This window comes from Colius striatus, chromosome 15 (assembly GCF_028858725.1).
Source record: "Colius striatus isolate bColStr4 chromosome 15, bColStr4.1.hap1, whole genome shotgun sequence".
NCBI classification, from domain to species: Eukaryota; Metazoa; Chordata; class Aves; order Coliiformes; family Coliidae; genus Colius; species Colius striatus.
The window spans coordinates 888,708-915,762 of record NC_084773.1 but is presented as its reverse complement, the minus strand read 5'-3'; the positions used below and the strand labels follow the sequence as shown (position 1 = coordinate 915,762).

At 37.4% G+C, this 27,055-nt stretch overlaps 1 protein-coding gene across 4 annotated transcripts in view; it reads right to left on the bottom strand.

Moving 5' to 3' along the window:
• Positions 1–370: 370 nt before the first annotated feature.
• The window catches only part of ATP2B2 (ATPase plasma membrane Ca2+ transporting 2), a 447,770-nt gene continuing 421,085 nt past the window's right edge, over positions 371–27,055 (bottom strand). The window contains exons 22-27 of one of the 4 annotated variants that reach the window (XM_062007954.1): positions 25,234–25,445; positions 22,077–22,184; positions 18,574–18,756; positions 12,087–12,258; positions 5,514–5,569; positions 1,174–1,256 (exon numbers count right to left, since the gene is read on the bottom strand). In XM_062007954.1, coding sequence (XP_061863938.1) covers positions 5,562–5,569; positions 12,087–12,258; positions 18,574–18,756; positions 22,077–22,184; positions 25,234–25,445 — 683 coding nt within the window. In that variant the 3' untranslated portion in view covers positions 1,174–1,256; positions 5,514–5,561. Of the gene's footprint in view, positions 1,257–5,513; positions 5,570–12,086; positions 12,259–18,573; positions 18,757–22,076; positions 22,185–25,233; positions 25,446–27,055 lie in introns of all 4 variants that reach the window. The other 3 variants (XM_062007951.1, XM_062007953.1, XM_062007952.1) reach the window with 3 other exon arrangements.

The following is a 27,055-nucleotide window of genomic DNA, read 5'->3' as shown; positions in this document are numbered from 1 at the left end:
TTTGGCTTCTTTTGTTATTTACTAGCAGTATCTACATTATTTAACAAAAACAAAACCAAAAAAATCAGGCAGAAATCAGACCACGGTTGTAATAAAATATCCAGGGTGCGGTATTACAGACGTTTTCAATGAGCTGAGCTGAGCCATTTGTATACTACTTCGGCAGGAAGTGCTTTCTTAACCCTACAAATAGTTAAGGATATTATCTACAGGTTTGTAAACAAATTACATTCTTTTTTAGGACATAAATAAGTTAAAATAGTCAGAGCAATTTGAGCAGAAACAAGGCAACATGCCAACAAAGAAACTTTATATATATATAACTATATATATATAGATAGATATATACATATATATAATTAATTATGTATATACTTATATGTATATATCTCTATATATAGTCTCATAAATGTTTAAGTTCCTCTGTCCAACTGGTGCAAATCTACTGTGCAAGTTAAGCTTTGCAACTTCAAAAAAGTTATTTAAATTAATCTATACAATTGAGTCCATGCCACACAAGCATTTCAAAGAACTCACAGACCAGTGAATTGGATAAATAGCCTCAGAAAGAAGTCCTCTGCAGTTCCTGCTTCAGGAGGAAAAAAAAAAGAGGAAATGAAAAGAAACAGAGAGAGAGAAAGAGAGAGAGAGAGAGAGAGAGAAGGGCCAGAAGTGTACAGTACATTCATGCAAGAGGATTTTTTTTGTTGTTGTTTTTCTGAAAGGGAAGAAGGGGAGTATGTAAATCAGCCATTCATTCTTTCCCCAAAACCATTGTGATCAACAATTCATTCACTTGTCTCAGAGTGAATAAGAGTTCAAACAGCTTTTCAGCCAGCAATGTTTTTAATATATATATTTATATCTTTCGGTTGCTGTGGGGTTGTTAAATCTCATTTTATCTTAATTTCTTTTTCTTTTTTTTTTTGCAGTGACCTTTTCAGCTAAAGTGATGTCTCCAGGCTATGTATTGGGCTTCCTGGACTAGAAGAGGTAGCTGATTTACTTGTATCAGTTGTAAGATTTATTCCACTGTCGATAGCACTGTTGTTCTTGTTGAGTGAAGACGGTGGACTCGAGTTTTTCTTGAGAGCAGGGTCTTCTTCTAGGTCTGTGTCATCAATGAGTGGGATGTGGGGCTGGGAATCTTCTATCCTAAATTCAGGATGAGTCATAAAGTTGTGAATAGAGGTTCTAGATTCTGGTTTTTCTAAACCTTCATAGAGAGAGCTACGGAATGCCTTCACGACGCGGATCTAGGGGGAGAAAAGGAAAGAGGCGTCACAGGGAGCACCTTCCAAGGGCAACATCGTGTTAGAGAATACTTTGTGAAAAATGTAGCATATGGTTAGGGCAGTGCAGGCAGCTGAAGTCCATAGTCTCTGGATGTTATATGCATAAACGAGTGGCTCAGTTATGTGCATTTTGAATATCTGTATCAACTGCAACATTAAAATAAATCAAGTTTAAAGCCATCAAAGAACTGATGGGAAGTACTGGTTAAAGAAAGCCAACGTGTCCACTCGTGTGGTACATCCCTAGTAAAAGACAAGCCATGTTAATTGTAATGCAAATGTAAAACCATGCATGTTGATAGTTTTGCAGTGAGTAAGTAGGAAGGCTTTTTTTTTTTTTTAATTAAAAAAGTCTCTTTTGTATTGTTAAAAAAACCATTACACATAACATATCACACTTCACAAACAGAAAAGCACAGAACACGGACACAGTCGGATGGGTACGTATGAGACACACACAGGAGCCAAGTGTAAAAAAAAAACTATAAGTAATCTCAATGTTTGAAAGCAAAAATCTAAATGAATGCAGCCAAGAGCACAAAAAGCCAAGCAGACAAAGTACTAAGCATAACCATGCTATCACAGGGAAAGAAAAAAAAATTCACAGTTACCACATGTAAAGAGAGAACTTGCACACAACAACTACACTTGGAAGCCTGGATAATGTGAACATAGTATTGTTGAACCAACTTTTCTTTTTCCTTCATGCATATGTGAGGTAAACACTCGAGTATAGACCCACTGTTCTAGCCATTTAACTTCATGATTTTTTTTGTATAAAACATGTAATTAAATAATGTATTGATTGTTGGGTTGAATTGATTGATGTTGTTAAACAGCAAGCTTTTTCGTTTTCTGTGTCTCAGTTGTAACACTGTACAGTTAAATGCTGAAAGCGACACAATTTATGCCATATATGCAGTCTTTAAGCTAGGTCAGCTGACTTGTGCCAGGGTGAGTCTAATGTCATTAACCACCTGACAGAATACAGGCAAAAATCAACTACAAGACTCAGTCCACTAGACTGTCAGGGACAGCACAGATTGCTTTCCCCATAGGAAATGAGAGGAGCTGAATAAGGAGCACTGCAGAGGGGGGACACCAAGTCCCCTATGGGTGGGCAAAGGGAGGGGTGCTGTCTGTATCCCAGGGACCTATGGGTTCTGAAAAGAAGTGAAAGTTTGTGCTGCTTTACTGCTGAAAAAAACATAGCTTTTTGGAAGGGGGTGGAGGGAACATAACTTTTTGGAAGGGGGTGAGGGGGCAGAGAGGAAAAAACAGGATGGCAAAACGTGATCTGTTGGCAAATGTTTTATGAGCTGTTTATAAGTATGAGTTCTATCCTTCTACTTCCATGTAGTCCATGAGTGAATTTTTAGCATTTCTTAGAGGGGAGACCAAAACACAGGCAGAAGCAAAAAAGGTGCAAGCAGGCATTGTGAAAGCTTCTCCACGCACGTTTGAAATGGTTTGGTGGTTGGCATGTGTATCTTTTTACACGTAAGTATGCTGCACGTTATTGGCTGGTCTAACACATCACTGCTTTGTCAAGCTTTATCTCCTCTTTTAATCGGCAGACTGCACTTTAGTAATGGTGTGGGGTCACAGTGTTACTGCTGTGAGATCTAGCTCTTCCTGTGGTTGGAGTTGTGCAAGTTGTACAGAATTTCAGCACATTTGGAAGAGGCTGGCTTCTATTTTCATCTCTCTCACCTTTGCTCGTGTTTATGTTCCCTAAATTTGGATATTCATCGTCTTTCAAAAATCCTAAGAGCAGAAGTCAGGCTGCCTTCAGATACACAGCCTCCAGTCACTCCAAATACTCTCCAAATACATTTGGTAACAGCAGGGCACAGTACAAAAACTAGTTCATGTGACTGCTTAGGCTCAAAATAAGAGGATTGCAGCAGTACAGAACAGCTTGTCCAGATTTTGGGATACTTGAAGATTTTAGGAGGCTGGCAGAGGTGCAAGACGAGGGGAACATGAGAGAAGTAAATTGTACATGCTGCAATCACATAGTGTATCTAACACCCCTTTAACAGAGCACCTGGAATTATAAACCAGGGTTTTATGAGAGCTGAGTCTCCTTGACTTGTGCTACGCTTTGTGATGATTCTGGGAGGAGGTGACATGCCAACCCCGTCATTACCTATCCCTTTCAGTATTGTATTTTAAAGTGCAAAGCAATCAGCTTAAACAATGAAAAAACTATGATTTGTCAAGCCATATCTTAAAAACATGTCACTATATTGTCCTACTGTAAACTGGGAAACCTTTTAGTTAACTATAAAGCTTACTTTATAGTGTGGGCTGATATGGTGACATATTCTGCAAAGCAACCTATTATTTCTGCCATCCAAACAGAAATAACTGTCCTTCAGCTGCAGCTGTTTTCTATATCAACTAAGAATATAATTTAATTCTCTTGAATACAGCTACTTCTTAATACATGTCCCATTTGCCCTCTGGATTCTCTTTAATAAAGGTAAAATAAATTGTTACTTAACTAGAAAGGTTTGCAATTTGATGTTACACTTGAACAGGTTTCAAATTATGAGGCTCCAAGTGCCATAAATGGGAAAGGATCTATATTGCACTTCACACCAGAATTCTGGCATCTCATTTCCATTTAATACAAAGCTTGGAGTCAGCCTAAGCTAGCTGACTAAAGTCTTTCACAGCTGAGGGAAAACTAGACATTTTGGTTGTATTTGAAAGCCAGTTTTGAAAACCTCTGTGTCATGACCTGAATTTGGTACTCTGCAGCGACTGCTTGAACTAGTGTTCGGCTCAAAGAAACCACTGCACTTAGACCTTTTGCTTAGGTGTGTTTACACACACATCCTCACTTTGTGTAGTTTTGACATAGACTGTTTGAGCCTCGTGGAAACATTCAGGTGTTGCTAGAATGGCTGTTACTTGTTCAGGCTGATTTTTGGAAATATTAGCTTAGAACTGATTCAGACCTGCTGATATCTAAAGTAAGTAACCTCCTGAATGCAGTGGTAACGGAAGGGCCAAACATGGGCAAACCCCTAAAGCTAAGAATACATAAAATCAGCTTTCTAGTAAGCTTTCTTCACTAAGGGGATAAGAAAACTTCATTTCTTAACATTTCTTTTTCAGAGATGTACATATGTTTTCCATTATTTTCTCACTTGAGGAGAAACTCCCTCGCCAACTTCAAATTTGGCATATTTAGCTTGCCATCTACAGGGAAGCATTTCCTCTTTTAGGTGTCACACCTCAGTCAGTGTCAGAGTTTCTGCATTACAAAACAATTAAAAATGAGGTTCCCAGTCTGTCCCCCAGTGCACCAAATTGTTGCTTGTAGGAACAAAACTTGCTTCTCTCATTATGTTAGTGGAAACTGAGGTAGAGAGGTTCCTTGGATTTGGAGGTGGCGTTGTAATTTCTATCTAATACTACTATTTAAGAACTGAAGAAATATTTACCCAGAGTTACATGGCCCAACAGCAACAAATTCTTTTAAGACATGCTTATGTTCAAGATTTGAAGTAATATCTGAAGTAAAAATGTTTAGGGGCTTTGGTGAAACAAAGCTCACAAAACTTTCATGAAGATACAATCAAGCGGATGAACTTCATATAATGTTGTGATGGTTGTACAGCATGTAAAAGCAGAGACATACCCATGATGGATAGAACCTAAAAAATGCTGCTTTGTTATGAACTATGTAGAGTTCATGTAATGGTATTTCTTTATGATACTGACAATGCCAAGGGAAGACAAACAGTCTGATACAGCTCCCTTTTCTCACAGTAATGGAGACAACAGGAAAAGAAAAATGAACTGCTTTTAAACAAAAGACTGTGGGGACAACACTTCAGGACATTTTTGACATGGCTATAAGTTTCCACTTCTTTCTTCTCTGTAGCTGTAATAGAAAAAACTCTTCAGTTTCATCCCACCTTGAAAGTTAGATTTCTTATACTGCATCAGGCAAGAAAAATAAAAGAAATAGAATTTTAGATACTACAGATTTTTCCCAGCAAAAGAAAAAGCTGAAGTTGAGAATCTCACTCCTAAGTACAACAATCTAGGCAAAAGACACAACGCCTGTTACTCATCAACAGATGTATTATGGTTGGTAGTGTGTGGGCTTATACTCGAATGTTTACCTGGCTTCATATAAGCCAAGTATCTTGAGTTTGGTTCACATTCATTTCAGGCTCAAGGTTAAAGACTCACAACCTCTTTTTATTTCACTCTCTCCTGCTGAACCCTTTTGTCCAATGTTCTCTAGCCCTCTGGGAAAACAAACACATTTAATATTCAGACAGTAGAGAGTAGGGCACTGCAAAAGCAAATAAATTCAATACTGAAAGATCAGTAAGGTGATTAGTATAAAATTGTAAACAAGAGGTCAATTTTGCAAAGAGATGCCAACTCTTATGTGCAACTGATACTATTCTCTATCAAGACTATGGCTATACAAAGGTAAATAGGTTTGGTCAAGTACTACTGCATATCTATAGCTTGGAAACAGAAGACATATCTTCAGTATATTTGGGTTTGTTTATTTTTGCATCCTCCCAGTTTTAGGTGAGCAAAATCGAGTTAGGTGTCCACAGGTGGAGATATTACATGGATTGAAGTCACCTGTAAATGTTGTGGCTGGTATATTCTGGATTGTAAGGGGCAGAAGTTGAGCAAATCCAAAGATAAAAGTTGCAATAAGTTTTAGAAAAAAAACCAAAAGATTTCTAGGCTTCTGCTTTAATGTGTGAAACAGATGCACAACATTGTCTCTTTCTACATAAATAAGCAGTAAATCTACTAAGTGCTGCTGAAAAGTCATGCCACATGCAGCAAGAGAAAAACAGAACACCTACATGTTTTCTAAATTCCTCAGGCCTGATTCTTATTTCACAGGGCTATCGTTCCACTGAATTTTAGAGCATGAGATCAGAACCATATACTGGGCTTCCACTTTCCATAGCCCACCTCCTTTATAACAGGATTGATGCAAAATTATGGAGTCTAACACTCTTGTATGAGATTTGGCCAAATTTACATATATTATACAAGCCTCTGAAAATAATGTATTTCTGCACTAGGAGTCTAAACCCTCTTGTCATGTCATGTCTCTAGTTGAGGACTTGGTTTTATATTTAGACTTTAAGCCTAGTTAGTTTTCCTTCAGGGAAAATACACAGAAGATGATTTTGATCTTGCATATCCCAGCAGGACCGTGAAATCTTGGGTATAAACAGTGGGAATTTCTAAGCTTTAGTATTGTATCTCCATCCCTAGTTTAATTATAGTCTCAAATGGTACAACTTTTATGAACATAATTTTAGATGGATGTGGACTTGTGTTTGTTCCATTTCCTCGTGTGGTAAGTGGCTGGAATACCCACTTGACTTGGCCTGTAATCTGAACACAGATCAATATTGGACAGTAATCTTTGCCTTAACAGTTATTAAAACAGATGGTCAGGTTTTTCTTCACGAGAAATTTGGTACAAACAAGATTTTATTTTAAGATTTTGTTGTCCAGCTGAGTGATGATTGTATTTAAAGGAAACTTAATATGGGAGAAATATAGAAAAGTAAAAGTTGCTGGAACAGTCAGTAAGTTTTCTTGAGACAAAATAATCTGATTTTCACACCAAACAGGTTACAAATAACTAAACTAAGCTCTCTCTTTAAAATTATCTATTAGCAAATGGACTGTAACACACAACAGAATTGAGCTTGTTGAATGTCTTATGTTAGTTTGCAGATGCTTATGCCCTAGTGCCACTCTGAGGAAACTGTTTTATAGGTAAAGCTTCTACCTATAAATGACAGTTTCTTGGCAAGTCAGGCAAATTTCAACTATTCTTTAATTAAAGAGAGAATGAAAAAAAAATTGTCTTTCTATACCAATTAGCTCCACTTCTGTAGATTGTAACACCCTCCAAAAAGTGAACCAGAGCAAAAATTCAGCCTAAAGGGTGCTGTGCTCTCCTTTGCATGAACCCACTTCTTAAAAAACAAACAAACAGAAAAAGACCCCCCAAAAAATCTCTTTTTTTATGATTGACAAATACTTATGTGACTATTTTGGAAAGAGAATGGTTTGGTAAGATTTTAATTGGTTGCTATAAAATTAGGAGTCATGATGCTGTATATTTTCCTATGTCATCTTTACAAGTCACTTGTTTGAGGCCACTGTTGCTGGAGTTAATACAATAAAAAGCTGTGATTCACTTCTCAAAATCCCAGCCAAAAAAGTGACAGACCTCAACAGAACAAAGAAAAAAGAGCTTGCAAATTCAGAAATGAAAGCAGATTCATGATCTGGGAGGTTACCTTTTGGTGGGGTTTGTTTCTGTTTGTTTGTTGTTTCCTACACTTAACAATACTTTTTAATTATAACCTTTTATGAAAGAAAGGGGATTTTTAAGGGACCTGCAGCTTCTGGCTGCTTCCACTTAGGATCAGTATTAGCTATATGTAAGAACGAGATGAATGAGGAAGAGCAAGTACAAAGGAGTATTAAATGTGCATCTTGGGAAATTTGAAACCATGTTCTCTTGAAGGTGTTATCTACTGATAACAGTAATAACATCTGACAACCAGATATAAACAGATTAGGATAAAGAATAACTTGTTTACTTTGTGTACAGTTACAACTACTCATCCTCTACCTAACGAAGCAATATAGTAGCAAAGGCTTTAACCTTATTTTTAAGCACAAGGTAACATTTTGTGTTACTAATCCTGAGCTTCAAAAGTAAAAAAAAATACATGTTCCATTGCCCCCCTGAGTCTGCTTTTGACTTCTCAAAACAAAATGTAGGAAGAAATGTGTATAAAAAATATATCCACCAAAGCTGATATGGGATAGCCTGATAGGCCTTTTAACTCTGTAGTGTAACAGCTTTGTAATCAGAGAACCACAGAATCCTAAAGGCTGGAAGGGACCTGGAAAGCTCATCCAGTGCAACCCCTCTGCCAGAGCAGCACCACCTAGAGTAGATCACACAGCTGGGTTGGAATGTCTCCAGAGAAGGAGCCTCCACAGCCCATCTGGGCAGCCCCTGCCAGTGCTCCCTCACCTGAACAGGGAACAAATTCTTCCTTGTGTTCCTTTGGAACCTCTTCTGTTCCAGCTTGTAGCTGTTGCCCCTTGTCCTATCACTGGCCATCACTGAGCACAGTCTGTCTCCAGCCTCCTGACTCCCACCCTTTACATATTTGTAAACATTAATGAGGTCACTCCTCAGGCTCCTCCAAGCTGCAGAGCCCCAGCTCCCTCAGCCTTTCATCAGAAGGGAGATGCTCCACTCCATCATCTCTGTGGCCCTGCACTGAACTCTCTCCAGCAGCTCCCTGTCCTTCTGGAACTGAGGGGCCAGCACTGGGCACAATATTCCAGATGTGGTCTCACAAGAGCAGAGGGGGAAGAGAACCTCTCTAATGACAGCTTACGTGTGAATCCATGTGTCTGTGTGCTCATACACGACACATCAAAATTTACGAACTTGGCTGAGTCCATATTGACTGATTTTCCTATGATTTCATTTTCTGTTGCTTAACCATGTGCATATTAACTGTGTGCATAGCCAGTTGGCATTTAAATAATTTCCCTACTTTTACCAGCTTTTAATCTGCAGAAATTTTCACGATGCTGAAACGGTTTTCAGAAGAGATTAATAACACAGGCCTCATTTTTATGAATTAGTGCTGACAACTAAAAGCAAATCATTCATTATTGGGAAAAACTGCTGTGACAGCTAAAAATATCAGCATAACTAAGGCAACAGTAATACTGTAGTAAATATTGCTTTGTATAAATTACTTTTATTTAAGGTATTCCACAACCCTATGAAAGATTTCCATGTGCCATATCACAGAATCATAGAATGGTAGGGGTTGGATTTATGAATAGTTGAAAATTTCACATAATAACTTGCTAATCTGTTTCACAGACTACAGTAGAGAGTCTGCATTTGACAGGCAGATGTCTGTTTAAGCACACACTAACTTTTGATCAATCTGCCCAAAAATGTATCTATATTTTTTTTTAATTCCAAAGTTTTACTATAAACCTGCAGAAGAAAACTCACAGATATGTGGGGTGCCACAAGGAACTACATATTAAAAAGCTATACAGTTAGTAAAGGACTATGTAATTGCTTTTAAAAGGAGTATTTAATAATACTTACATAGCATTGATAAGGCATAATGTGATTCTTGGACATTTTATTAAGTTTCAATATCAGAAGCTCTGCATTTTGGGCAACCAAAATGATACCTGAATGATGCCCAATTGCTGCAACACGCAGAGCACCATTTATCTCAAAACAAACCTTCCTGACAGTATCTTATACCAGGCCCTTTTAAGTATTAGGCCCTTTTGCCTTTGCTATATGCTCAAGGTTTTCCCTTGATACTCCCTCTAATACATCCACGTATGTATCATTTTTAGAGTTCCTGAAGTGGAGGGAAAGGCTTCAAAGTCAGAGGTATAACTACCCCTTCCACCCCATAGGAAGAAGGTAATGATTTAGAGCTTGATTAATTCCAAGCAGCTAAGAGGAAAGAAGCCAGTCGTATCGTTGCATTTTAAGCAAGGAGTTGAACAGGAGAGCTGGATGTGCAAGTGCAACATACCCCATTTCAAAGAAATTTGGATTAGGAAAGGTTTTTCTATTGCTGGAAGTTGAATAATCAACTGTATTTACCCAATTTCAGAATAAAACCCTTTTTTTCCCCCCTTCTTTGCATTTTCACTGTCATTCATTAGGTTTGTGCCATTGTATTCATAAATCAGAACTTTCCCTAAGGGTTGGAGCACACACTGGTTTGATACTAAACAGACATTACATTGCAGTAATAAAACACTAACAGTCCAGAAAAGAACCCCACTTTAAAAATGCCCAATCTCTACCTGTCCTATGCAATGGAGATACATATCTCTGGGCAGCTTAACAAGTCAATCATATGGCTTTTATTTTACTGAATAAATGTGGCTGTAATTGATGAGCTCTGTAGACACGTTTTATTTTTCCAAATAAAAAGAGACATCAAAGACTGTGACGGATTATGCTTCCTCCTATTAATTAACTTCAGCCCATAACCTAGTAAGGCCTTTGCTGAGACAAAAGACTATTCAATTCTGAGCTGCTTTGCTGCAATGGAGAGAAGAGAGGGAAGATAAATTGTCTATTTTCATTTTATTAGATCTATCCTTTCAGGCTGCTGCCTACAAGATGTTATTGAAACATTTACCACAGCAGAATGAGTTGCTCTCTGGTTTCTGATGACACGTACAAATGCCATTATGTGAAATTGTTCCCTGGCTGAACTGGTTTGTGTGTGGCCAGTTGTGTCCTGCTCTGTGGGGTACTGAGGGAAGTTGTGCTCTGAGCTCTCAGAAGCAGGTTACAGTGCCCATAGCACAGTAGTGGCATGTAGCTCAGAGACTTTGCTTCTCTGGATTGTAGTGCTGCCTTGAAGTGGTTGGTGGTGTTGGAGTGAAAGTTAGCACACCAAGCTTCCCAAGAAAAGATTAGAATCAATGCAAATTTTCTCCAAAGAGCAACTGCCAAAGCTGGAAACTTTAATGGCTCTGGGTGCCTAGTAAAAACAAAGTTCCTCCCTTGACTTTTAATTCCAACAAAACATCTAATTGATGTCTAGATATGTTGAAATACTGAGGGGGTTTGCACTGAAACCTGATGGTAAAACTCCCTTTTATCTTCCTGTGGGAGTTCTGGAATGTTAGTTCCTTCTCTTGTCTGCCCTGTCTCTGTTGGCCAGACAGACAAGACTAGCTTCTCATCTGTTGGGCCAACTTTGCGCTGTAACTTGCAAGAAATGTACTGCATTATTTTGTACAGTAAGTGACAAGCCTGTAAACTGAGTTCTGTAAATTTAAATATTCTTTAAATGCTGGCTATGCTGTAAAACAAAATAGCTACTGAAAGATGCTACAAACACTTCCAATTATAAACCAAAATTAGATCTGTAAGAGCCTTCCTGAGCAACTGGAATCTTGCTGTTAGCGAAGCAATCCTTTCTTGTTAGCCACTTCAAAGTTTTTAATCACTTCACTACCTCTTCACTAGATGCTCTGTATGCATCCAAAAGAAAGCTGTGTCAGGATTTCAGTGCTCAGAAACCTACTTCTTCTAATAAAGAAATCTGTTACCACATTTATTTGAATGTTTACACACTGTCCTCTAAATTGTCTAGCTCCCTCCTTCCTTAATGCTTACCTCCCAGTGAATTTAGAGAGAAATCCATTCTTCCACCATTCATGTAAACCTTAATCCCTTAGCCTTACATCATAAACTAGATTCTCTTTTCTTTGATCCTGCACCTGTGCTAATTGGAGAACATTTTTCTTGGACATCAGTGACCTATATTACATACAGTCTTCCAGGTGGAATGATCTTTTATCTGACAAGCTGTGTTGCTTAATATAAGGTGCTTGCAGAACCATTTAAAGTATGTTTCTCTAACCAGTAGAAAACATATCCAATGAGACTGAGAAAACATGACACAGGAGCATTCAAATAAAATCAGAATCTCCATACACTGGGTAAAATGTGACTGGAAATTCCAGTCCTAATGGTAAGTTAAAAACACTTGCAATAAATCATGGAGAGTATCTACTGTACACAAAGTAATCACGTTATGTGTTTCAGGGTATGTGTAAGCTAATAAATATACAGGACAAAATGGGAAAGGGTAAGGTAGCTTAGTCTCAAGTGACTGCTACTTAAGTTGGCATCTCTGTAGGTCTGATGCATTAAGAATACACACTCACGCCCAGCCGCAGCAGCAGATGTGCTGGTAGGAGAGGAAAGAGCATTGGATAACGATACGTGACTAGGGCTAGAAATATTGGTTACATCCTGGGTCTGGCTTGTGACGGAGGACTGTCTCCTTAGAGCCCCCTGAAAGGAAGTGCCACTCTTGAAAGTATTGACTACTTCGATCTGTAATGGAGGAAAGAATGAGACAAGTTGCTTAAAGTATGGATACAGTTGCATAACTGACAGGAATAATAATGAAAAACAACAAATCAACCGTGCACACACTTTAACTTCAATAAATACTTTTAAGTGTTCCTTTTGATGGTTTTAGATATTAAATCATTCCGATTTTCTACCTGGATAAAATGAAACAGCTCCACAGGAGAAGGCAGTGGAGCTGCATCAGTTTAAACAACTAGATCTGAAACAATAATCTTTACCATTTAAATCATTTCATTTGTATGTAAATAAATAAAACTGGAACTCTTGATATAACTAATCTCCACTTTTTTCCTACTGAGAAGAAAATTACTTTCTTATTGCTTTCTAGGTGTTCTTCCAGAGGGAGTAAAATCGAGTCACTTAAGAGGAACTGGGGGTGAGAGGAGGACCAGGATGACACCCAACCAAACCAAAAATATAAAACACTACTCCATTTTGTCTACAAAACCAGAGTTGCCAGTACATTAACTTGATGAAATAGAAAGTGTTCCAATATTTCATCTGACTTTTTCTATAATGGAAGTTTGTATAAATTAAGCATAGTGATAACAAATATTGGTCCTTTATAATTACAGATCTAAGATTAATATTTTATCTTTATACAGAGCAGTTCAAGTCACAAAGTGATGTGGAGCTGGATTGACTATTGCAGCAAATAACATTACAGTCTCCTATGTGTTATTTTCATATGTCTATTGCATTTACTGTTTGGATAGATTCATCTTGAATACCTTTTTTGAGTGCTTTATTCATTGCCACAGAAGACGAGTTAAAAAAAGAGCAAGGCATTCTTTGTCACAGCTATAACCCAATCAAATGCAGACTTTGTGTACAAATGTAAACCCAGGGATTGGCAGTAGGCAATATCAAGGCATAAATCCATGCTAAAAATCCCTACACACCACAATGTCCTCTTTGTTACATTAGTACAACCACAACACAACAAAGCAGCAGCAGTAGTATCAGTTAGAATTCAGCCAGCTACTTATTTGAAGCAACCCATTGTTACCAGATTTGTATCTTGCAACCCAGATTTCTGAAGATATACAGCCTAGAAAGTAGTGGGGAGAAGGTGAAGTGGTATATTTATCAATTAAAACATCACAAATTGTGGTGCAAGGCCTGCTAAATATTCAAAGTTGAAAACACTCTAACGATTTGGCTTATGTTTTCTGCTGTGGTCAGTCTCAGGAAAAACCATTCATATGGCTTTATCTTTAACACCACTGATGTATCCCCTCCCACAATCTTATCTTTGGACATCACTTTATTTTCCTGTATGTTTTTTATGGGAATAATATCACAGCCAGCTGCAAAATGGATCAACAGTTGCTGCTGTAAAATCATCACACTGAAATTTTACTCTACAAACACGAAGCAGCTGATTTGTTCATTGACCCACACGGGGACCTGTTTAAAACATCCATTCAAATGTGCACACTAATAGGTGTACAGTATTTAAGCAGCCATCACAACACTTAACAGCTTTGCTCTCAGTGTTTTCTGCAGCAAACTTATTTTGAATTACATGTCCAATACACATACCACAGTAAAAAAAAATACAAGATGAGGTGAGTTAGAGTGAATCAGTAGCTAAAGTTCACAGTGGCATCTAGAAAAAAACATATGGCTGAAACCATCGGTTATATATGAAGGCATATTAAATACTCACCTGAAATGTTCACTGTACAAAAGTAGAATTAAATACAGATCTTGAGTTTTCATGATCTAACACAGCTGACAGAGCACTCTTCAAAAGAGACTATTCAAAAAAGATTTCACAGACCCTTAACTGAGAACATGAAGTGTATATCACTGTTGAAGACAGAAGACAAATCCTAAGCTACAGGGCATTCCCAGATGTACAGTTCTCTTCCTAATTAACTGAAAGGCAAGACCTTACTGTAAGAGTAAAAAGATAAGGGAAGAACTGTATGTAATAGTTTCTCCAGAGAACAAGCACACCAGGTATGTAATTTACTCTTTCTCCTGAAGAAAGTAACTCCAGATCTTCATGGATAAGGGACCAGATTGAAAAACTTTTTGGGATCCTAAAAGCTAAACATACAGGACTGTGTTCTGCCTGAAGTCAAGAAAGAAAAGATGAACTTGGCCCAAAAGTTTTTCTTCCAAAACCAGAAAACAAGAAAGAGGAAAGAGTTCATAGAAATAAATCAATAATGCATTTGAAATTGAGATGTGAATTTTTTAATTACATAAGAATGTATTTATTTAGAACAATTGCTAAGAGGGAGAAAGAAATGGTAAGTCATGAAAAGCTTGAAAAAATTCCAATGAACTATAGGATGCAAAAATGTTTTGATGATAAGCCTTCACTTGAAGGGTACTTGTAAGGCTGGAATTATTCTGTATGCTCTTTTCTCTGGAAGATCTGTATTTTAGAGGTATGCACAGCTAATAAAAATAGCAATGATAAGCAGTTTTAAAAAGAGATCTTACATTAGCAGAATAATCCTGGAAGAAGAAAAGTTTTTCTGGTGTTTAACAAGAAACAGACTTTCAGCAAGCATTTCTGTTGTCATTAATGTTAACAGGGCCCAGGTGTCATTCACCTAATCTCCAACCAGGATATTAGATTTTTATAAAATAACTTTTGCTGTATGAAGTAGAACAGTTTCCATTCCAATTACACTGGGCTACTGCAATGTTTTCTATATTAAAAGCTACACTGAAAGCCATTAAACGAGGTGCTAGCTTGTTGTCTAACTTCAAAACCACTTGCCAGAATCAACTTTCATTACTATAGGGTTTGTCTTGCTTCAAGACAAAAGTTTTAATGCAGGAAAGGGAAGAAAAATACTGTAGAGCACTTCTATGCTTTTGTAGTATTTGAAGAGGAATAATCTTTTATCAAAAGCAGTTAATATGGCAGATGTGTATTTTTCAGCTTTTTCTTTTATTCTCAAAACACTTCTAGACAGTTACTTCCCACCTTAAGCAGACAAACTGAATTCGGGATGAATGAAGCAGAGGAGGTAAGAATCAGTCCCAGTGGTCTGGAGTACAAATTTTAAATGCAGCTTGTACAGTTTTCATGTCTCCTCACTTCACAGTTTTTTCATACTCAAATGTGAGGGAATTAGAGCAACTTTTCAGTGTGCAATCAAAGAAGATGCACTGATTTTCTGTGCAGTTCACTGACTATGCAGTTTTGCCTGAAGGTGAACTTGCCTAACTTTCCAAAGGCTATTAGATCTGCTAAGATGGTGTGAGTCGTCTTGTCTCTTCCTTCAGAATGAAGAGTTTGTGAGACCTGCAGCAAAGACTTGGGAAAAAATTCTGAAAATGAGCAAGAGATTGAAAAGCCCTGTCTTTTGTGTAATTTGAGACCACTTTTATATCTGCCTGAAACTTTCATAACTAGGATGAGTCATTTGTGAAACTTCATGTCAGTGGTTTTCAGAGAGCTATCCAGTAAGGAAACATTGCCATTCAGAGAAGGAGAACATGCATCCAATCCAGAGAGGCCCTATAGTGTATTTACATGACCACAAACTGTCTAAATGAGCAAAAGTAGACAAAAAAAAGGAAAATCAGAAGTAGACAGCCAGTCTCCTAGACTCAGTTATGTGCTTTTTTCATATGTCTTTCTTTAAAGTAAATTCACACATGTCTTTGTAGAAATATGTCTGACATTTCAGTATGAAGAATCAACAGTAGAAATCCTTTCTCTGGTGTTAAGGTTTGAACCCTTTGTTTTGAGAGAGGGTGCAAAAAAGAAAAAAATCAATGTCTTTAGTACTGCAAAGGTTTTGTCAGATTGGATGAGTTTGTGTTGGAGGATTATGTGGGATCTGTCAGTTACCTGAATAAAAAACAAACCCCAAACCCAAGCCTATCCTAGATCCTTTGTAATTGTTTTAGGAGTGAAAGCTTTTGTTGAGTGCTGTGACTATCTGTCCAGAAAGGACTAAATAGAAAATAAGAAAAAAATAATCTAACACAAGGTACAAGTGTATGATGGTGGAAACTGGTCTTGTTAAGACTTGATCAATCTAGCCTTGAGATAGTCTAAAGTTTATTCCTAATCTTACTGTCATCCTCTTATATATATAAAGTGAGGGGATGCTCTACCTTCTTCTTCCGCATCTCCAGAAGTGCATTAGACATCAGAGGATTCTTGCAAATCCTCCAGCTCCCCAAGGATGCTACAGACATCCTCATCTTCTTCCATCAACTCTTCTTTTGCTGGCTTCCTGAGAAATGTAGTACAAGTGTATGAATTCATTTGGATGGGCCACAACACATAGTGCATCAAAATGCACTCAACTCAAGGTACATCCAACAATGGATCTAATTTGACCTGTTCATCACTCTCCAGTGGACACCTTGGAACTAGTTTTGAATCTGTTGGCCCATTTCCTTTTTTCATTATCATTCCACAGATGTGAAATGGATGTAAAAATCAAAGTCACTGAATAAATAAAGTGAGGGAAAAAAAATCAGGGTCCTCTTGGCAGGAGAGAAACAATTCGTCCTACCGAAGATACTTCTACATCTAAGAGCAGAAAGGAAACTAGGAAGATGCATGTTAGCAAAGGACTATAATTAATGTTCATTTGGTTTAAAGTAGTGTAAAAGAATAATAATTTATCTGTGAATTAAGTGGACAAAGATACACAGAACTAAAAGCTACCTCTCAGACTAGAAAAAGAACTGAAAGGATGTAATTTGCTTTTTTTTTGTGCTTGCAGTTGTTTACACTCACCACAACCAGAAAGACATCCTGACAGAAATGCCAACAGACAACAGTCCTCCTAAAGCCATCAGGAAGAAAAGAATGTACATTTAGAAGTCACCTTTTCATAAAGATCACCATTCCCTGGGCCCCTGTTTGTCACCTTTATACAGTGACAATTTGAATTTTCTCTAATGACGAGTGCTCCTGACGTAATAGAGTCAAGACACACAACCTCAAAGCTGAAGATCCGTATTTAATTACTTACCAGACAACTTCATGATTTTACCCAAACCCTTAATCTCTCTAATGGCAGTTTCTACTCTCTTTATTTTTTGCTCTGGGGATGCACTAAAGAGACCTGACTGTCCTAGTTTCATTTAACTGCTTTCCTTTATTTGTTTCCCTAATGCACACAGCTGCATCTCTTTCTCCAGAAAAAAAAATGTATCGAATTTGTAGATGGGTAAGGGGAAAAATTACTGTTTATCTTGAATGAAGAGAAAAATCAGAATCTTCTGAGCTTAAAGAATCTTTTAAACAATATTGAAACCAGTTTTCATACTTATTCACCTCTTTTTCCTGTGAGCAGCATGCAAAACTCACAGCTGATACAGCACGTACATATGTCTTTCAGAGCTGCCCTTTCCTGCCAGCTAGCACAAATACTTGATCTTAGAAAGCTCAAGTAGAGAGCCCTAGAGTGCTATAAAACGTGCTATTTCAAGGAAATAGCATGTAATGAAAAAGGCAAAAGTGTTAAAACTACATTTTTAGTGCTACAGAACATATTTTATTAGGTATCCTATTCTGTGCTATCTTTAGCACCACGACTCAGTGCAAATATTTGGTGTACTAAAAAATACCAGGGATTTTAGCACTTAGCCAAAGTTCAGGGGTTTTTTTTAAAATAAAAACCCCCAGATGATTTCTAAGAAATCATCCACAGTAGCCAATCCATACATTTCAACATTTAATAGATGCTTAGGCCCTTACTACTACAAATTAATCCAAAGCCACATTTTTCATTACCTCTTAGGAAAGAAAGTAAATTCCTTTCACTCGTGATATCTATAAGGTAGTGTCAGAACAGAAAATGTTTCTCTTTTTTCAATCAAATGGGACTTTATGCTTTAGACACAACAACTTTAACTATTCTGCTATTGCAGAAGTAGAAGGAACAATGTTTTTGACAAAACAAACAAGTACACTTTAGAAAACCTTCTAAACAATTTGCTAGCCATTGTCACCGCCAGCATTTTCCAACTAGTAGTGTTTTATGAGCTATCTCTGAAGCAGAAAAAGAATGTCTATTCACAGCACTGTCAAAAAAATCCTGTTTTTGCATATTATCATTTTCTACATCTTTTCACTTTATCTCTTGTTCTACATACACACATCTTTGTTCAGTTCACTGACTTCACTTTTTCATGTGTTCCTCCTTTGACAACAAGTACCATCATTCACATACACAAACATTCTAGGGCTTTCCTTATAACATTCTGTTGTCTTGATCAAAGATTAAACCTTTATATATTTTTTTTTCTAGACCATGTGAGTATTTACTTTTAGCATACCTGGGTTTGGATTCTGTTGAGCCCTCTGAACCAGAGAATTTGTCCACGGCGAAGTTCTCTCTCTGCATGATCAATTTCTTCAACATCTTCATTGAGTTCTTCTTCAGGGACCTCCTCCTTCTCAGTGAGCCTCCCTGCCTCCTTTAAAAACTTTAGCCTACTTGTTGGGATTGTTGCAATGACCTAAAATCATAAAAAAGTACTGAAAACATACGCCTCATTTAATAATAATAGCATAATAATCTGCTAATTACAAAAGAATGTTGATACTTTAATGACAGCAATAATCTAAGTCTTATTAATGCTAAGATAAGCATATTCCTAACAGTATTTTGCACTTACACAACTCAATTTAGTCAAAAAATATTTAATTAACTATATGAACTATATGATTCTATGATCCTATGATTGAGTCGTTACGCCACGTTGTCAATAGACAGCTATGGTGCAAGCTTAAGGCCAAAGAAAAAAAGTTGTCTTTTCTCAAACAAATAAGAAAAAAAAAGTAAGCATTTGAATGCAATTATTTATTGAAAAGTTAGCCAGATTGATACCTGAGCAATTAAAGTCTGGGTGTATCTAATGACAGAGTATAAGCTAATGTCTGTTCACGTGAGCGGAAAATTAGTTGCATCTCATGCTTAGAAATATCCTCATGCTACACTGGTTCGTGTATTCAGCTTCTCTTTGTTTCAGAAAGCTGAAATCCTTTCCTCAGCATTTACCAATAATGAGGTTTCTGAAAGGTGTGGGTTTGACTGTCTCCGTACTGAACTTCTTATAGGGCTCTTTCTATTACTACTAAATTCTGATTAAATCAGCTGCTCTTCTTCTTCTGTTTGTTCACCAACATTGTCCTTGTAAGTAACTAATCCAGGAGATGGCTAACAATCTTAAAAAACTGCAAATACCATTATTTTAAAGGCATTTCAGTGTTACCCTCTTGGGCAGTAATTTTTTCTTTTGTCAGCTTGAAAAATAACATGAACAGATGGTTATTTAAAGAAGACATTACCTGGAACATATTGAACACTTTAAAAAACCCTTTCCTACAAAGTTAATTATTGGACCCCGTGGGCAAAAAAAGTGCTGCCATTTTCTTTTTTGCTTGTCTTTGTTTCAGCAGTGAGAAATCACATCTCTGCAGCCCAGATGCGTGAAAGATGGAGAGGGAATCGGATAGTTGATGAGTAGAGTTGGTGAGGAGATATCTTATGGTTCAGAAAAACTGGAATGGATACGGTGAAGACACACGAAAAGGTACCAAATATCTTCATAACAAAAAAAACCCCTGTTGAGTTTGCTGAGAGTTCTCCTTGAACTTCACAATCCACAAGTCCATTTCTATTACATTATTTTTAAAGACAGATAAAGAATTGAGAACCCTCGGTTTCTACCATACCACAGAACCTTTGTAAAAGGCATTCCGAGGTTTGGAAAACAAGACATAAACTTGGAAAATTGATGAACTGGTGTGACATGAGCAAAGATGAAACAGGAGGGAAAAAGAAAAGGTGAATGCTAGTCATTTAGGTACTTACTGAAACTCCTTCAGCTTCCCAACTTTCAAAACACTATAATGCCACCACTCTACAGAAAGAAGCTACTTGAGACTGTTTGGTATCTGATGAAACTGATGATGATGAAGTACTTGCAAAAGACAACACACATAGAAACATACTGTACATGGAAGTGATTCTGTGTGACAGAACACATCACTCCTTCAAGACCTCTCTCAGCCAGGCTGTTAGATTCGGCTGTAATTCTTTTGCTAAGTTGTTTACATGTGTTTCTGTTTCCTACAGACAGCAGCCCAGCTCAGGTAATGGCAGACTCAATAGAATGGATGTAGATACGGAACTAGTGATCCACAATTCTAGGAATATAACTTGAAATATTGTAGAAATACTTTCTTTTCAGAAGTAACAAGGGCCACCTTTGGAATTGTGTCCCTCAAAGCATCTCAGATTGTCTTCCTAGAAATTACACTGTAAACCACTTCTAAAAATGCCAACTGTAATATCTAGGATGACAAATTTGTTTTTTGGTGAACTAGAATTAGTTATAGCAGGAGATAAAAGGTTGAGAAGGAAGAGAAGTATCTGTTCTACAGTAAAAGGAGACTCTCTTACTGTAGAGCTCTATTGAAATAATGCAATTTTTTAGCTTGTGTTTTTATTTTCTGGTCATTAAATACTGACCATAAGAGAAGTATTTTTTTCCTGCTGCATTTGTTTTATATAAAATTGTAGTCTTTCCATAATAAAATTGTGGAAGTATTCCAATACCAGTTTTAATTTAATGGCCAGGCTGTCACATTAAGGCTCAAGCAGCTATGTCCATCTTCAAATTGAAAACAGATGCTGGTATCATTCTTACTTTTCAATGGTTAAGTAACAACTACACATAACAAAATTTAGAAGCTAAATAGTACATTGATAAAAAGCTGTGGGAAACTCTTCACAGCTGGATGACATAATAAAGCACTTTATTTTTTTCTCCCTTTCACTGCTTTTCTTTCCCCCTTGGTAGCATCCAATCAGTTGAAAACAAATCATTTCCAAGAATTATCAAACTGATTTTAGGTCTTCCTCCTGCAAGGTCATAAACCAAATCTAACCTTCAGGTAATAATTATAGCAGAACAATCTAACAGTGATGGGTTTTAGCAGCATATGTATTGAAAGCTATCATGATCCTGAGATTATTTCTTAAAAAAATATCTGAGGCTCACTGTCCAAAGTTATTTTCTTCTACAAGAGAACCACATTGAAAGTTATCAGCTGTTCATCACAATTCCATCAGAACCATTTCAGTATTCAATTGCAGTTGGCAATTTCTTTGCCTCTTCCTTCATAGTCACAAACTAGTTGATCCATATGTATCTTTACATCTGAGAGGCAAAATGTAACTTCACATTTTTTCACATCCATTTTTACTCTGTCAGGTGGCATCAACATAAGCATGTTAATCATGCACTCAAAGATTAAAAAGATCATATTATTATTAACTTTGCAAAATGTGTTTGTACCTAAAGGAATAACGTAGTGTTGTAATAGTAATTGTATCCATGTTATTACTGGACTTAGTCCCATGCCAGAAACAAGGCTACCGTGAACTGACAGAATGGTAGTTTCAGCAAGGGAATGAGTAGGTTGACACAGAACTGGAGCTTCACTTTCAAAAAGCCCTTACTATACTTTTTTGTGTGTGTGACTAGAGAACTGGGCTATGAATGAAACATCTTTCATGAAAAAGCCTAAGTGAAGAAGATGGTGATAGCACGCCCTGCTTAGGGAAAGAAAAGATACAAACATTAAGAAAAATCCAAAGGAACATTGGGATATATTATCTTTATTCATGTATCTATTCTTGAAGTACTTAGAGAGCATCCTGTATTTCAATGTATGTTAAATATGACACTGTGAGAGATGAAGGAAACAATAGTACAGTAGGATTACAAACAATGTCAGGTTTGTGATCTGCATCTTCCTGAATGCTTACCTGACCCCATACAAGTTCTCCTAATCCAATAAATACACACCACATCCACTGGTCAAGTTGCAGGGGAGAACAGCTAAATGGTTTTCCTCCAAACTGGACAATTACTATCTACAAAGAAAAGCAGAGAAGAAAGGGGGTAAATGTTTTCTGTGGAGAAAAAACCCAGAATAAAACAGCATTCCCATTCCACTGTCCAATGCAAACCCCCCATAAATTTCAGTCATATTTTACTTGAGATTTTACTTTGGTTTTCCATATATTACAGCTCTGCTGGTTTCCTTCCAACACATTTTACCAGTGGAATAGTCAAACATATTATTAACAAGCTATTGTTTAGTAGACTGAATCCAAAGAGCACTCAAAATATTATCTGGTATTTCAAACATACCATCTGATACTCTCAGGTGGCACTAAGTCAAGACATACACATCTGGAACCCATCCAGGAAAGGATGCTGGATCTCAGCCACTACGAATCAAACCATGTGAACTTACCCATCCCAAATTAAAGGTTAGAAAAAGCCATACCAGTTGAGACTGAGGTTCCCATAGCCTAATATCTAACAAGTCATATATGAATGCCCAGCAACAAGAAATCAGGACTGTCCCCATGTATTCTCCTAGCTTCTGAGTATTGTCAGCTGGGAATATATTGACCTTGATGCAGTTTAGTTTGGAATGTCCACTGCATGAGACATTTCTCCCTCTAACTAACATTTTATTGTACGCTCTCATGGGTAGACTGATAGTAGACCAAAATCTAGTCCCGCTGGAGAAAGAGGGTGGGAAAACCACACACCTTGTGGCAGAAGAACCATCACACAGTGAATCTGAACAACTTTCTAAGCCAAGTTACATTGGGAAGATTTTGCTAACTGAAAATCAGGTGATATTGATATTTGTTGTTAGTAGTGCTGCTGCAAAACTAGAGACCTGAAATCACAAGCTAGAGATTTAAACTGCCAAAGACCACAGAACGGCAGCTGAAATAATTTGTCCAATCTAAGAGAGAAAATAACACACATAAAGTGATTGTTCTCCTGTGTGAGTGAATAAACACAAACTGTGAACACAAATTCATTCCTTGCAAAGGGCTAGTACACAGGAAGAAAGAAGGAGACAGAGAACAAGAGGCAGCAGATAGGATGTGGGAAAATGGTTGGAGAGAGTAAGTGAAGAGAAGGACGCAAAACAAAAGTTGTGACTGATGCTAAAACTGTCAGAAAGAAACTGCAACTCCACATTGAGGAGTTTCTCAATGCTATATGGTAGATAAGGCACATCTTAATCCATCTTCCTTCACTGGGAAAACTATTTGTTCTGAGAGCAGAGAAGGGAACAAAAATAAACCAAAGTTACTGCTTGTCTGAGGACAGGAGTGGTAACTACCTTTTTATTTCTCAAGCTGTTGTTGCTCTCTCTGAAGCACTTTGTGATCCTTATCAAGAGGGCACTGTAACGACCTCCATGTTTTTTACTTTGAACATTTGGCCACTGCTGCTGGTTGTTCTTTTTCTTTTTTGAAGGTTTAGGAGAAGGCCTAGATTAAACTAAGCTAAGTACTTAATGGAACTACTGCACTCAAAGCTGAAATATTGAAGGCAATTAGTCTGTGCTTCAAAGAGTGTGGCAAATAGATAAGAGACAAAGAAAGTTGTAAATCTAACATAGAAATACTCCTGTAATCTCCCATACCCATCTACATAATCCAAACTCCTCGAGGCAATAATTTTCTCCTTGAAATAAAAAGCTTGGCTCCTGCATTCAGATACTAAAACACACAGCCAAAATACTTTTCTGACATTGCTTCAGCAAGCAACACTACACAAAGCTGTATTTCCACAACATAATAAACAAAGTGGAAAAGTAATAGAAAGATTAATCTTCTCTTGTCCCAAGAAAAAGTACCTGACTTGAAAAGGAGAGTTAAAAGCAAGTGAGAGTCACAGCCTAAGTAACTCTCTTTTAATTAAGAGATGATTGTGAATTTGTCAGGTCTCTCCTAAAGGCATTTTAGTTCATGGTATTAAACTTTTCATAGAACCACAGAATCTCAAGGGTTTTTTGAACTAGCTCTGAAAAATCATCATTATCAAGTTCTACTAAAAGTTACTGATGTCCTTTCTCTCATATTTAGTTTCCCCTTTCCTGTTTCAAACTACAATAGCCTAGATTCAAATACTTCCATCCCCCTCCTTGTTCCTTCTGTGAAAATGTTCCCACTACTGATAGCTTCCAGGATGGCATTGCAGAAGGGAGGAATAACATTAAGATAGAAATAAGTCAACTCTAAACAATTTGCAGAGCTGCAGTAGACTTCTAAAAGGCAATGTCAAATGGTACCAAGCACAGGGCAGGTGCCAGCAAATGGATAGACACATGAGCAGAAGGAGGAATTAGAGTTCTTACAGAAGAAAAATTGCAAGTGAATTGGAAAAAGTGTGTATTTCTGTAACTATGTTCAATGACTGGGATAGCAAATTCACAGACAGACATTACTACCAAGAAGTAGTATTACCAAGACTACTGAGTAGCATTTGGAAGAGACATTTAACCCCATGACTGATGAGCATTTGCTATTTTAAGCCACTTTTCAGAGAGTTGTTATGTAAATGAATGTAAAATTTACAGTTTATTTAAATGTATGTATAATGTACAATGTATGTAAATCAATGTAAAATTCTCTGGAGGTCTTCAAAACCCACCTGGACACGTTCCTGTGTGACCTGATCCAGGTGGGACCTGCTTTGGCAAGGAGGTTAGACTGGATGATCTGTAAAAGTCCCTTCCAACCCCCCCCATTCTGTGATTCTATGAAAGTGCTTTGTTGCTATTGTTTGGTATACTGTTTAATAATTTCTTGTAATAAAACCCCAGTTACAACACCAACAAATCATGATGGCTATTATTATTGTTCCTCTTCAGATTAATTTAAGATGTGGCCTAGTTATAATGATCAAAATTTCTGTTGTATTAGTACAGCTACAAAACATTTTCCATTACTGACAGTTGTACTGATTGAGAAAATATGTGAAACTAAGTGACTTATTAGTAAAAGCATGCCTTCTATAGCATTTAGATCTTTTAAAAACTGCATAGAAAAAGCTCTTAAGGTAAATTCCTGACTCACAGTTATTGATTCTTGCCTGAATCATTACCTGAATGGCAAATGTACCCAGTACAATAGTGCAAAAAATAGGATTTCTGAAGATGCCATCAAAGACATTCCTTTCACCGTGGATTTTCCGTGCGTTGATCTCATTGAAAAGCTGCATCATGACAAAGGTGTTGAAGATAATAGTGTAATGCTCTGAAGGAGGAGAGTGAAGTGGTGCATTCCTCCCACTGTCAATCTTAAACATTTTCTCACCTAGGTGTAAGACAAACATAAACATTTCCAATAGAATGAATCAATCAAACAACTTTACATTCCTTGTTTTCTTTAGGTAGTTGCCTGCTATGCTCTGTTTTACCATTCAGCATTCTTTCTGCACTTACTATAACAGAGGTAGAACTGATAACAACAGAGAGCAAGAAGATTCTCAAACGATGACTTTTATCTAATAATTCAGTATACCTGTGCAAATCATTGTGTAATTATTCTGAGAAGTCACTTGTTGCTGATGTATCAAGCACCTGAGACCACTGACTGGATGTTTGTGATTTTCTACAGTAATTAGAAGCAAGCACTCTTCAGCAGATTTTACCCATTTGCTAATTCAGTATGGCATAACTCCTGACAAGCATTCAAGGGTATTAATGACAAAAAGCACAGACATTCCTGGTTTTAATTAGATTTGGTTTTCATCATTCTGTCAGTCTGCTTTGAAAGCACATTGTCAGGCATTGCTCTTCCTTTTGGTAATTTGCCTACCACTTTTAGACCTGATCAATAAAAAATACTCAAGATATAACCCATGATGGTTAACTGTAAAAATCAGACAAGCTTTAGAGAGATACCTGCTCCTGAGGGACCTCTTTTCTTATGCAATCATAGAATGGTTTTGGTTGGAAGGGACCTTTAAAGATCATCTAGTTCAATACCCCTGCCATGGGCAAGGACATGTTTCAGTAGATTATGTTGCTCAAAGTCCCATCCAACCTGACCTTGAACACGTCCAATGACGGAGCATCTACAGCGTCTCTGGGCAACCCGTTCCTGCGTTCTCACCACCAAGGCTACCTGTCACTACAAGCCCTGGTAAAAAGTCTCTCTTTGTCTTTCTTACACGTCCTCTTGATACACTGAAAGGCTGCAAATAAAGTCTCCCCAGAGACTGCTCTTCTCCAGGCTGAAAACTCCCAACTATCTCAGCCCTTCTCCACAGCAGAGTCGTTGCAGCTCTCTGATTAGTTTTGCGTCCTTCCTCTGGACCTAGTCTAACACATCCATGTCTTTCTTGTCCTGCAGACACCAGAACGAGACACAGTACTTAGGTGAGGTCTCGTCAGAGAAGAATAGAGGAGGCAAATCATCTCCCTTGACCTGCTGGCCACAATTCTTTTTACATAACCCAGGATATGACAGTCTTTGTGGGCTGCAAGTGCACATTGTCAGCTCGTGCCCAATTTTTCATCCACTTTTTACAAGCAAAGCTACAGATAACATACATTTATTGAAAGAAGTATTCTCTTAAAGTAATGCTGGGGCATTCACATGAAAGTATTATATTCAGCATTTCTGAAGAAAGCAGAGGAAAGGTTTTCTCTTGAGGTCGTTAATTCCATCAGCTAAGTTAACAGTGAGTGGTTTTTTGCCTTGGGATATTTCAGCAGTTCCTGTTCAAGTCACTGGGAATAATGAGCATGTTTTCAAAGAAAGATTTTGGCTCATAGTCTTTTGTCAGAAAGCAGATTAAGATATCCCAAATATATCAGTAATACAGTATGAGGTTAGAGAACTTAGGCTGTGAGAAAGCAGAGATTTTTAAGGTTATATCTCCAGAGAGATAACTAAGTGATGGAAAGAATCCCCTTTAC